The following is a 13196-nucleotide window of genomic DNA, read 5'->3' on the forward strand; positions in this document are numbered from 1 at the left end:
CTCAGCCAATCAGAGCTGTCTTCTCAGGGACACTGTTTCCCAACCACCAGGACTGGGATGCTAACTCCATTTTCATTACTGTTCTTACCTCTTTTGATATGGACTTACCTCACCACCTTCATCTTCCTGAATGCAATGGGCTCTGTCAGTCTGTCAGCCCCTCGGACAAGGCATGTGTATCACACTGATGATCCTGGGATCTAGCACGTAGTGAAATCCTTGCACCTCACTCTGGTTATTGAATGGCAACTGACAAAAGAAGAGATAACACCACTTCAAATAGTCTAGAAGCTGGGAACACATCTCAGAGCCAGTCTTCACCCTTGCTCCTTGTGGGTAAGAATGAAGTCAGACCTGTGAAATGAAAATGGCTTCCATGGTGCTAGAGGAAGATTGGAGTAGGCACAGTCCAGGAAGTGACTCAACAGGTTGCAAGGCAAAAACTGAGAGCCTAGCTCTGGCAGACATCCCACACTTAGGAAAGAATTGCTAGGAAATGCAGTGACAGATGTCAGGGTTTCACCCACTGACTCATCTGTAGAGGTCCTTCTCTATTGTCCAAATTTTAAAGACTGAGAAGGAGGGCTGGGTGAGTGTCAGGGAGATAACAGTCCTGTCACTAGGAAAACACCAGCTTGCAATGAAAAACTGAAGAAAAGATCAGGGGATGCACCATGTAGCTTCCAGATTGGCCTCACATTAATTTTTGCATACAGCCTTCCACTGTCACAGGTATATCCTCCTTTCTGCCTCCTCAGTGCCAGGAGCTAATTGTAGGGCCAAGTCTCCTCTATGGATACAAAGCAATCATTACCTGAGTTTCAATGGCAGAAAAACCTTGTCAGCGGGTACTCCACTAAGACATGGACTTCTGCGTGAGATGGTGACATCACTGCAGCTTGAAGTGAAGGGGAACATGTCCATCCACACTTTCATCTCTAGGTTCACTCATACAAGCATTAGATTTCTCAGGAGCTTCTGTTGTCTGTGGGAACCATATCCTAATACCATGTCAGCACAGGAAGGAAATTTCTTCCTCTTGATGGAAAGAACAAATGGGGGAAGGAAGAGAAACAAGGGCCAGCTTATGTGTTCTATGAGAATGAGAGTTGCTTGTTCTTGGGGTACAGGAATTGAAGGACTGTGTATCAGATGGTTTGGGCAGCTATCAAAGAGGCCCTGTTCTTGTATGTCATTTCTTACATACCTGTTGTTTTACTGTTTTAGCATGCAGAACAAAAGTGTAGAAATCCAGTCCTTTGTTTATCTATAGATGCTGGTGTCAAGGCTTGGGAGATGTTCCACACTGGTATCACAACCACAGAGTTCGGGCCCTTGGTGTTCCTCTGAACTGCAGGGAGACTTTGAGGTGGCCCATTAGAGACTTGATCATTGTTCCTCTTCCAGGCACCAGATCAACACTATAGATTCCATTTGGACACTTGTCCCTGTGTAAAACATCCTTCGTTATTTTCTGCATAACTTGCTCAGGTAGCAGAATTTCAGTTTGTATTTCCAGTTCAGTGTTGTTATTTTGAGATGTGATCCTTAGCAACAATGAACCACAGCCCTCATAGTCAGGAATCCATGACCATCCTGGACTCACATGAACAAGCTTCTGTAGCACAGCACCATCATCTGCAGAGGAGACACTGAAGGAGAGAGAGGCATTGGATGTGAGGTGACTTAAACACAGGACACATTGGACAGTGGCAGGATCATCCCTGTTGAGAATATACTACTGAATGTGACTTTCCTTGGAAGATTACAACTAGGATAACTGCCAAAGGGCTCAGGAGAACAGGGAACTGGGACAAGTTCAGAGATGAGAGAAGCAATGGACCCTTTACCTTTTCCAGAATGACTAAAAACTGCACATGAGACGGCCAGGGACTACTAAAAATTGTCAAGTCCATTGACTACTGGATGTCAGCATGTTGTGTGTCTGAAACTTAAAGGAACACCCGGGACTTTAGGATGGAGAGAGGAGAGTTCAGTTGTGCCAATGGTCTTTGTCTCATGCTGACTCTGGGATATAGAGAGTCCAGACCCTCTATTCCCTGTCTGAATTTGGTTCAGGATGACTCTAATGACCACCATGTGCAGATAAAGACAGCAGCAACAAGTCCTAGAACTGAAACAAATGGAGAATAGAATTGACTGGGGGAGGGAAAGTGGCTGAGCCTCCTAATAGATGCATGAGTTAAAAGGTGAAAGGAGACAAGTTCAAGTTCTTCATTGTTCCAAGAGTGAGGAGGAGCTTACACCCTGAAGTGTCTTGCATGCATGCCAGTAAGGGACTGCCTCTGTCCCTCTGGGTTGGATACTTTTCTGACAATTTGGTCAAATTTAAGTCATACATTGTTTATTTTAAATTATGCCCTATTCATTTTCTCGACTCCACCTGATGTACATTGTCCTCATTATTTACTGAATGTAAGTGTTTAGGAAAGTATGGATTGGAGCTTAGCTGGGAGTAGGAAACAGGACACAGAAATCATAAAGAAGCCAATAGAGAGCACCCTTCACGGCCTCTATTGTTGTTTCTGTTACTAAATTTCTACCTTCAGTTACTATACTTGACTTCGCTCAGGATGGTTGTATGCATGAGTTTTAAGTTAAAAACCTTTCCCCACAGCCAAACACACCCCACTGTTCTCTCTGTTTCTTTCAGCAATGTAGAGGGAAAGGCTTTGATAAACACCTTTTGAATTGTAGCTCCATATGAGGGCAGTCTTATCACAGAAGTCTCATGGGAGCTTCCTACATTATTAAAAAAAAAATCTCAGCTGGGTACAAAGCCTCAGGTACTGGCTCCCAGGCCCAGATAAAAGCACACCTTCATTGCTCTTGGCCAAGCTTAAGATCCCCTTCTACATGAATGGTGACCATTTGATATGTACCCATGTCTGGTGTTGGTGCTTATGGGATGGTACACTAAGCCTGAGATCCCCACAGTGGCCACTGTGTGGCCTTCAAGTATTTGAGAGTTCCTAATGAAACAGCAGCTGGGAAAGTCCTTTCTCTCAGCACCGTTCATGAGGCAGCCTTGTTAAAGATGATGAAGATCTTTGAACATCCCAGTCTTGCATGGCTGATTGATATCTGTGCTACTTCCTGAACTGATGGGGACATCAAGTTAATCCTCGCATTTGAACATATATATCAGGACATGAGGACATACCTGCACAAAGCAACGCCACTATGCTTGCCATTTGAGACCTTTAGATCTGATGCACCAGTTTCTAAGTAGCCTCCATTATATTCATGCAAACTGCATTGTTCACTGGGAACCGAAGCCAGAGAACATTCTAGTGATAAGTAATGGGACAGTCAAGATGGCTGACTTTGGCCTAGCCAGAATGTTCAGCTTCCAGCTGGCCCTCGTGTCTGTGGATGTTACCCTCTGGTGCTGTGCTCATGAAGTTCTGCCGTCTACTTATGCAACACCTGTAGGCATGTGGATCATTGGCTGTATCATCAGAGAGATGTTTCAGCAGAAGCCTCTCTTCTGTGGAAATTGAAGCTGACCAGTTGGGCAAAGTCTTTGAACTTATTTGATATCCTCAAGAAGAAGACTGGCCTCCAGAGGTATCTCTTCCTCAAGGAGCCTTTGCCCCGAGAGAGCCTTGTCCAGAACAGTCAGGGGTGCCAGACATGGAGGAATCTGGAGGACAGCTGCTGCTGGAAAATTTTACCTTTAACCCACAGAAGCAAGTCTGTGCCTTCCGAGGCATCCCTGCAGCACCAAGACCTGCACAAGGAGGAAAGCGACTGGAGTGAGAAGAGGGGCTGCCTGCCTCAGTTTCCAGACACTTGGTGGGAGGACCTGGATGAAGTGGCAGGCTCTGCCTACTCCTGAGGCCGTGCAGAATCCTCCAACTTTTTACAGAGATCATTTTCACCCTTAAATGACAATCCCTCACTTCTCCTTATAGGTTTACCCCCCCGTACCTCCCTTTTTTCTACACTAAATGTCAAGTGTATTTGTTTTCTTCTCTTCCTGAATCATACTGGTATAGTTTTTATACAGAAAAATAAAAGCAGACAATGAAGTATGGTCTTCAAAAAACAAAACAAAACAAAACAAAGTCCCAGATGAATTGTTCTACAGAGATATGGGATAGCAGGTGAAGGAGAAAAAAATAGCCAGATCAGTATAATCATGCCCCTTTGTAGGTATGACTGGCCTCCAGAGGTATCTCAATCTCAAGGAGCCTATGTCCCCAGAAAGCCTCAGCTAGGGCAGTCAGGGGTGCCAGAGATGGAGGAACCTGGAGCACAGCTGCTGCTGGAAGAAGACTTAGTGTTAGAAAGATAGCAGTGGTTAGGATGCAAATCTTCAAGATTCTTAGGAATAAAAGCCTTTTTGGATCATTCAAAAGATTTACAGCTTTTCTGGGCAAAGTGCAAAAGATGTGCTGTGTAACTACTCCCATCAAACCCACAGGAAAGCAGGTCACACAGGCTGAGTGGTCTCCATGATGGAAGCACTCTGTCTTTCTGTGTTCTCTAAACCTCAGTGCACGGTTCTTGAGCCCAGCAACGAGTTTCCTAACACTGTCAGGCAGACAGAAGCCTGGACTTTCTCTCACACCTGAAGCCCACTTTCTATGTCCGCCAATGGCACTACTGTCAGCTACATACAATGTCCCAATCCTTCTGGGGCTGACTCTCAGGAGGATGGCTAGTTCAAATGTTGCTGCAGGTTTAGAGTGATACCTAAGGCAACTGGTTATTGTGAGAAACCATGAAGGTGCATCCTAGGTGAGCACATGTGTAGGAATCTGAATAGAGACACTTTGAGTGTCCTGTGGCCTGCACAGTAGCTGCCTGAGACAGCACATTTACTGAATGCTTAGGTAAGCCAGCAACAATGCTGCTGTGTCAGGAGGCTTCACATTTCTGTGTTCTGGAGCAGGCATTTGTTGTGCTCATGGGGAGCACATTTCTTCTTGTTGGTATCAGGGCAAATGATGGGAGGAAAGGACAGTGTAGAATGTGAGAGGTGAGTGTGCTGGGAGAGTCAGTTTGAAGTTCTGTTGCCTTGAGTCTGTTGACTGTGAAGATCCTCTGGCAGCTCCTCAGCCCTGGTTTCAAGATGGTTTGAAAGATTAGAATGCTGCTGTCTGCCTAGGCTCTGAATGCCACAGTGGAGAATATGGTGACATTGAAACCATTTCATCTCTGAGCAATGTAAGACACCTAAAAACTGGGAATCCACATCTGATACCCAATGTAAGAAACATAGCAGCAATGTGAGAATTCACAGGGCTTAGTACACTGTGCCTTCCAATTGAATTATAGAAAGACATTGATATGGCCACCTTGTACCTCAACCATTGTCACTATTTCAAGCACTAGGTCTCCAAGCATAATCTCTACCTGGATATTTTCCCCACAGACGACAGGTATACATGCCCCCTTTCACTCTGGCTGTACCCACAGACACTTGATGGTTACTGCTAGTTCAGTTGCCTTAGATCCCACCTAGGCATTCTCCAAAAAGGTTTTTTCCTCAGATGTTAAGTATCAGGGTTTAATCCAGCTGGGATAGAAATAATTTCTGAAAATAAGCTTATAGCACCCCCTAAGAGTGTGGTAAACCTCTAGACCCTAAAGCATTAATAATTCAAGAGCTAAGAATGCAGCCTTGTGGCAATCCTTGTTATTTAAAAATCATTATGTTTAATCTTTACATATCAAGAAAACTTCGACATTTCCATATTACATTTATTTTATATGTATTTTATGCTTATCATAACTAGTAAATTTAGAGTACTATCAAACCTATAAAAATCAATTAAGTACTGAAAAAATATTTTCATATAGTTTTATGCACAAATGCTTTGAAAATCTGTATATTTAGCTGTTTTTTTTTAAAATAAGTTTGTTTATTTTTTAAAAGACCTGAAAATCAATTGCAAATAAAAAAGAGAAAGAAAGAAATCTTGTCATCCCGACAGACTCCAAAAAATACATCTTTTTGATTTTTTTCTAATAAGAAGACATGAATAAAACAGAGACAATAAAATTCAGAGCTGAGATGCATCCCCACCTGGCAAACTTGCTTACCTTCTCATCGGGTTTTTCTCACTATCTCTTCCAGGGGAGCCATTTTTTTGGAGAATGGATGTTGTCATTTTTTCCTTCGTGCACAGGGAAAGCAGCAGATGTTGGAGAAGCAATTCCGTATCCACCTACGAAATTTCTTCAGTCGCCCAATCTTCTGACAGGGAGATTTTATTTCAATTTCAGAGTCTTGTGAAGTAGTCGGGAGTGTTTCGATTTCTAATACGTTGTTACACACACATGGGCCAGCCACTGCTCTTGAATGTGGGACACTGCTAGAAGCTCTGCTCTGCTTACAGGGGTAATGCAGAGCAATGGGAGGCAGGGACACACTCCTGGCCAACTTGTGTCCCGATGGTTTCAGTGGAACAGGCCCCTGCTCTCCTGAGGGCCTGATGTGGAGGAGGCCAAAGTTTGGCTCACTGGCCCTTCTCTTTAGGGGAAGAGTATGTGTTGGGGATGCGGATGGTGTAGGACAGGGATCCACAGCCTTGGCTGAAGAGGGAGATCCATGCTTATGCCCTAGGTCTACATGTGCTTTTAATGTTAGATATGCACCCATTGGTGCATCGTATTTCTTTTTGTGCAGGGAATTCAAAATCTGGATGGCATTGTATCCCATGTCACACAGCATATCAATGATTTTGAAGTCTGGGTCTATCTTGGTCGAGATGGTTATTTCGCACTTCCTCACCCATGGATGGTTTTCAATTTCTTCGATGGAAGGCCTCATCTCTGGGGGAACCGTGAGGACTTGGTGGATCAGGTTCTCCAGTTGTCTAGAGAGTAAACGTGGAACAGCATAGGTCCCTGTTAAAATATTTTTACTGATCTCTTTGATGGTCTCTCCTCTAAACGGGAAGAACCCTGCTGTAATAAAAAAGAGCAGCACGCCCAAACTCCACACATCCGCCTTCTTTCCCTCGTAGGGCTCCCTTAATATAAGCTCTGGGGCAAAATATATTCTGGCTCCACGTGGCACTTTCATTAATTTCCCAGGTCTGCATCTCCTGGCTAGGCCAAAGTCTATTATTTTGATATTACCTTTGGCATCTCTTACTATGTTATCCGGCTTGATATCTCCGTGTACAATATCTCGTTGGTGGCAGAATTTTATTCCCGAAACTATCTGTCCAAATGTTTTTTTTGCCTCCTCCTCCGACAGTTGGCCTTGGTCTCTTACTATTTCAAATAAGTTTCCTCCTGGGACATATTCCAATATAAAATGTATGTTACTTGCTGTTTCTAAGACTTGGAAAAGGCGAATGATGTAAGGATGTTGTAGTGTCTCCAATATTGCTCTTTCTGTCTGGATCCACCTGATGTTCTTCTCGCTAATCTGTACCGTTTTGATGGCAACCAGAGCCTTGGTTTTCAGGTGCCAGGCCAATTTCACAGTGCCAAATGAACCCTGGCCAAGTAAGAAACCCACATTATACTGACTTCTCAAAGTCTCTGTTTTTAAATTGCTGTCCATGAGGCTGTTCCCTGTGCTCTGGTGCACAGAGGTTGTGAGATAATACAACCTGAAAATTAACAATCTAGTCAACTCTGAACGAGTCCCACAGGTCACCCAAATCAGCTTCCTGCTCTATCTGGACAAAACTCACAGGCTAGTCCACAGTCTTATACTGATGACATTCATTCTTCTATCACAGTGGTTCTTTGTGAGGTCAGAGCATGAACTTCACCATGGAGATAGGGTTATCCTGCAGTGTGGCTGTTTCCACTCTGAGCCACAGGGTTATTTCCACTTTCATGAAAATGAGACTATCCTCTATCATCTTCTTCAGCAGATCAAAAGACAGATATTTACTTGTTTAGAAGTTACAGGCTGCAGAGGGCATCTGCTGCACCAGGGAAGTGTTTTAAAGCTGCAGCCAGAGAGAGAGCTTTGGTCAGCTCTGCACCCTCCAGCTTTTTAGGCTCATGAGCCTCCAGTTAGAGGAGCAGCACCTGGGAGGTGCACTGAAGGTCCAATAAGAGAGCCCTTGTTTAGTCCTCTTCAGGATATTTATTGATTAATTTATTTATTCCTATCACTTTCCAAAATAAAGACAGTTTATGATGAGTGCTTGGACAGTTCAGAAGCCTCCCTCTGCAAATAAGGAGGCCCAATCAAAGTGCAATGATCAAACAGGAAGGAAGCACTGGGACTCAGAGCAGGAAGGGCCCTGGGCTCCCCAGTGGGAACAGTTTCTTCTTGCCTCTACTACTTTACTAAAACTCTTCTTCTTGCCTTTGTTCTGGGATCTGTTTATTTTGTTGCAACCTCCCATTCTTCCTCTGAACTTTGTCTGAAGTTCCTCCTCCTCTTCACTGTTCCTGCCTGTGTTTCTGATAGTTCCTGCATCCAAAATGCTGTCCCCTGAAAGCACCATGGCTGCCATCCTGCTTACCTCTGCCATCTAGATATTCTTCCAGAGTTCCTTTCCAATGATGGGTTCCTGGTCCTTGGATCAGGCAGGGCAGGGGCGCACTTTCTGTGTGCTCTCTGCAGAGATTTCTCTGCCCCCTGGCTAGTCGGAACCCCTTCTCCTCAGGCTTGTATCTCTGGGTCTCTGCTGGTCCTCGTCAAGACTCCTCATTCTCTGATGAACAGCTCTGAACCACCATGTCTACCTTAGGCAGTACCAGTGGTTGCCACCAAGACTCGAAAATTGCCATTGAAACACCCTTCAGTGTGATTTCCTTTGGCTTCTTTGTAATGTAGCCATGTACAGACTGGACATCGTGCTTTATGAATGTGTTAGGCAACAGCTCCTTGACCTCCTCCTTTTTATCAGAGAAGATGGGTGTGTGCCATAGATGACCACTGTGCACTCAGATCACATCCCCAATCCCCACTGCCCTCTCTGTCCTGTGACACTTAATCTCCAGGTGTCCACAGTTATGGCTGCTTCCTGAGTCTTCATCCCTATCAGGTCCAGCTGTTTGTGTGCACATTTTGTGTATTTCTTCAAAACATTAAAATCCCATGAGGTCAAGTTTCAGAGAAAAGGCAGTGTTTGGGGGTTGTCTTCAAAAGCTTTCTTATTTGCCACACATAAAATTTCGTCCACTTGATTAGCAAAACCCATATCCAAATAGTATTACCACAACCTGGGGTTCCGAACAGAAATCACCCCCACTATGCACTCCTTCAAAATGACCACCTTAGGTAGTTCCAACCGAAGAACAAATTACTGATAGCTTTTTGCTGATGTCACTGTAGTCTCTGGTCATTTGATTTGCTAGTTCTCTTCTAGGTCCAGGAATAGAAGTTTTTTTTTTTTTTGTAAGTTGCTTTTCTATACTATCATATCATTGGCAAATAGTGATACCCTGACTACTTATCTGACAAGTTGTATCCCCTTGATTCCATTTTGTTGTCTTATTGCTCTAGGTAGAAGATTGAGGCCTTTTTGGATAGATACAGGAGAGTGGGTCTTGTTGACTTCTCATTCATCTTATTGGGATTGCTTCATGTATCTCTCCATGTTATTTGATCTTGCCTGTTGCTTTGCTCTATGTTGCTTTTATTATGTTTCAGTTTGTGCTTTCAATTCTCGGTCTTTCTAGTACTTTTAACATGAATGCCTGCAGTATTTTGTCAAATGCATTTTCAGCATCTAGGGAGAGAACCATGTAATTTTTTTCCTTTGGTTCATGTATGTAGTGGGATAATTTAATATATTTTCATATATTGAATGACTCTTACATCCCTAGGATTAGGGCTAATTGATCGATTATGGTAAATGGTGCTTGAGATGTTTTCTTGGATTGAGTTTGTAAGAATAGTAATGTGTATTATTGGAACAACATTCATAATCAGAATTGGTCTGAAGTTTTCTTCCTTTGTTGGGTCTTTGTGTGGTTTAGGTATCAGAGTAATCATGCTTTCATAGAATGAATTAGGTATTGTTCCTTCTAATTCTACTTTAAGGAATGATTCTATTTTCTGGAATTCTTTTTTATGGAACACATGGAGTGTTGATGTTAGGTCTTTCTTGTAGGACTGGTAGAATTCTGCTCTAAAGCCATCTCTGTTGGGCTTTTTGAGTTGGGATGTTTTTAATACCTTCTTCTATTCCTTAGGGGATATGGGACTGTTTATATAGCTTATCTGCTCTTGATTTAACTTTGGAACTTGCAGTCGTGAAAATAATATATTTCATCTAGATTTTCCAATTTTGTTTAGTACAGACTTTTGTTGTAGGATCTGATGATGTATTTGAATTTTCTGGGTTTCTCATGTTACTCTTTTCATTTCTGATTTTGTTAATTTGGATACCTTCTTTGGGTCCTTAAGTTAGGCTAGGGATTTATCTCTCTTGTTGTTCTCAAAGAAACAGATTTTGGTTTTGTTGATTCTTTGTTTCATTCTCTTTGTTGCTATTTGGTTGGTTCTGGCCCTGTGTTTGACTATTTCCTGGCATCTACTACTCTTGTGTGTGTTAGCTTCCTTTTGTTCAAGAGTTTTCAGATGTGCTGTTAAATTGCTAGCTTAAGATCTCTCTGATTTCTTTACCAAGGTACATATTTCTATTAATTTTCCTCTTAGCTCTGTTTTCATTATGTCCCATAAGTGTAGGTATGCTGGGTCATCAGTTTCATTAAATTTCAGTAAGTCTATAATTTCTTTCATTATTTTTTCTCTGGCCAATTTACCACAGAGTAGAGAGTTGTTCCGTTTCCATAGATATGTGGGTTTTTCTGGTATTTTCATTATTCTTGATATCTAGTATTTGTCAGTGGTGATCTCATAGGATGCACTGGACTGTTTCAATAAACTTGTATTGTTTGAGGCTTGTTTTGTGACCAATCATATGGTCAATTTTTAAACAGAAACCATGGCCAGATAAGAGGGAGATATTTCTTTTGGTTTTAGGTTGAAATGTTCTGTAGACACTTGTTAAATCTATTCGGTTCATGACCTCTCTTAGTTTCATGGTATCTCTGTTTAATTTCTGTATCAAAGTCCTGGACATTAATGAGAGTGAGGTATTTAAGTCTCCCAGTATTATTGTGTGAGATTCAATGTGTGTTTTGACCTTCAGTAAAGTTTCTTTTATGAGTGTGGAATACTTTGGTTTGGGGCATCAATGTTCAGGGAGTGTTTTTTTCTTTCTTTTTTTCTCTTTTTTTGTTAATGTCTCTCTCCAGCCTCCCATGCTAAAGATGTACGAAGTATGTAGTCAGAGCCTAAATAGTTATTTTTGTGAAGAAGTTCCTGACACAACTCTCTCCACAGTATAGTGCTGTTCATCAATAGATTCTCTTGAAGCAGGGTAGGACCATCTAGAGAAAGGGCTCCTGGAAAGATCATTTCTGTTAGTGGAGATGATCTTATTTTGGTTTCCAGATCTCCTGTCCCAGGATTAATCATCACTGGTCATTCCAGCTTTAGGATGACCTACTGCCCTCCACTGGTTGTCATTCTTGCCTGCACTTTCATGAATAGCTTAAAAAAGAGTCATAGACACAGCCAGAGAGAGTCAGAAAGTGAACGAGAGGGAGAACTAAATATAATGTTTTGGAAACAAAGGAATAGACATTTAGTGTAAAGTTCTGTAAATAAGCACTTTATATATTTTTAATTTTATGCCAATCTGTGTGGCATGGTGAGAAATCACACTGTCCCATGAGATTCTATGGAGCAAACTAGGTAAAAGACCCTCATCTAGAGGACCTTTACCTGAGGAGGCCCCAGGACCCAAGAACCAGCTGAGACCACTGGATGCAAGTCACAAGAGGGTTTATTGCTCCCATACAGGTGTCCGTGGGTGACAGCCTATTTGGAGGACAGGCACGCCGGACAAAGGGACAGTTTTCTTTTCATAGTGCTTGTGGGGCAGATGTGAGGGACAGAAGCAGAAGCATAGTTACAGGGTTCTAATTGGTTAGTTTAAATGTGGTCAAGGAGTGAGTCTAAGGACACGGTTCCAAAGACACTGATCCTGGTGTCAGCTGGGGCTGCAGTTTTTCTGAGAATAGCTGCTTTGGGCTTCTCTGAGAGCAGTTGCCTTATAGGGCTTATTTGGGGGCTTTCTGTTCTCTGTCTGTTGCAAGCTGGCTGCCCATCAGTATCTTGTTTGGCCACCTGGGCCATGACCTGGCCCGCCCTGTGTGCACAGCCTTGAAGAAATGGCGTTATTGTTGCTAAGCAGGGGTCTTTCATAGGGGCTACATTTCATCCACTGAACAAGCATTTGTCCATGCAGGAAGAATATATTTAATCAAAATGGACAAAGATAACCGATAAGTTAATCTTGAATTTCAATTTATTCCTATAAGATGATATGGGTGTGCTAGCAAGACAATGCAGTTGAAAGACAGGATGCTCTTTCACAGGACTCACATGGTGGTTCCAGGCCCTACATTGTGGCTAACAACATCTTTAATCTCCAGGTCCAGTGGATGAACACATTCCTCTACTGTCCTCACATACCAAGGGCTGGAATGGCCTGCCGTCATGTAGGCAAGGAAAACACTCATTGATGCCAAGTGAAAATTTAAAAAAAAAAATTAAAAAGTAAAGAAAAAACATAAGTTCCTGCCTTAATGGGCAGGAATAAAAGAAACATTGACTACTAGAAAGCAAACAGGTTAAGAGGAGGACATGTCAGTCCTATGGCTTTTTCCTGGGTACTCCCCTTCTTGTCCATATTACCTCTCACCTACAGAAAAATCTAACAAAGATCAATTAGTGCTTGTAGAACTCTTGATCTCAAGACCTGCTTTAGTGCCAGTCCTGACTTCCTTTGGTGATGAACAGTGATATGGAAGTGTAAGCTGAATAAACCCCCTTCCTCCCCAACTTGCTCCTTGATCATGATGTTTGTGCAGGTGATAAACCCTGACTAAGACAATATGTTCAAAGGAGCCAATCATAGGTCTTCCACAAGAGCAATGAGAGCTCTTAACCACATAGTCATTTCCCCAACCCTGTTTTCTTTCTTTTTTTTCTTTGAAAATATATGCACATGTATATATGGTGAGTTTATTCCTTCTGTATCTTACTCTCTTCTTTATTATGAACATATTTTCTGTTCTTTTACAACTTTATTTTACAAATCAAAGACAAATGTACAGATTTTAAGCATTTATGCATAAAAGTATGAGAATACATTTTTGTCTGTACT

General features: G+C 42.4%; 1 protein-coding gene and 1 pseudogene across 2 annotated transcripts in view; one reads left to right on the forward strand and one right to left on the reverse strand.

The window, feature by feature from the left end:
- The first annotated feature begins 242 nt into the window (after positions 1-242).
- On the forward strand, positions 243-3862 carry LOC308435397 (cyclin-dependent kinase 4-like; annotated as a pseudogene). Its single transcript has 2 exons — positions 243-336; positions 2949-3862. The product of its transcript is annotated as a cyclin-dependent kinase 4-like (transcript).
- A 2277-nt stretch (positions 3863-6139) lies between these two features.
- LOC308435398 (putative sperm motility kinase W) overlaps positions 6140-13196 on the reverse strand; it is a gene marked incomplete at both ends in the record, with an annotated part of 98592 nt that continues 91535 nt past the window's right edge. The window contains one exon of the mRNA XM_080942645.1: positions 6140-7483. Within this exon, the coding sequence (XP_080798771.1) occupies positions 6140-7483 (1344 nt within the window). The remainder of the gene's footprint in view (positions 7484-13196) is intronic.

This window comes from Micromys minutus, assembly GCF_963924665.1.
Source record: "Micromys minutus genome assembly, contig: SUPER_22_unloc_1, whole genome shotgun sequence".
Taxonomy (NCBI): domain Eukaryota; kingdom Metazoa; phylum Chordata; class Mammalia; order Rodentia; family Muridae; genus Micromys; species Micromys minutus.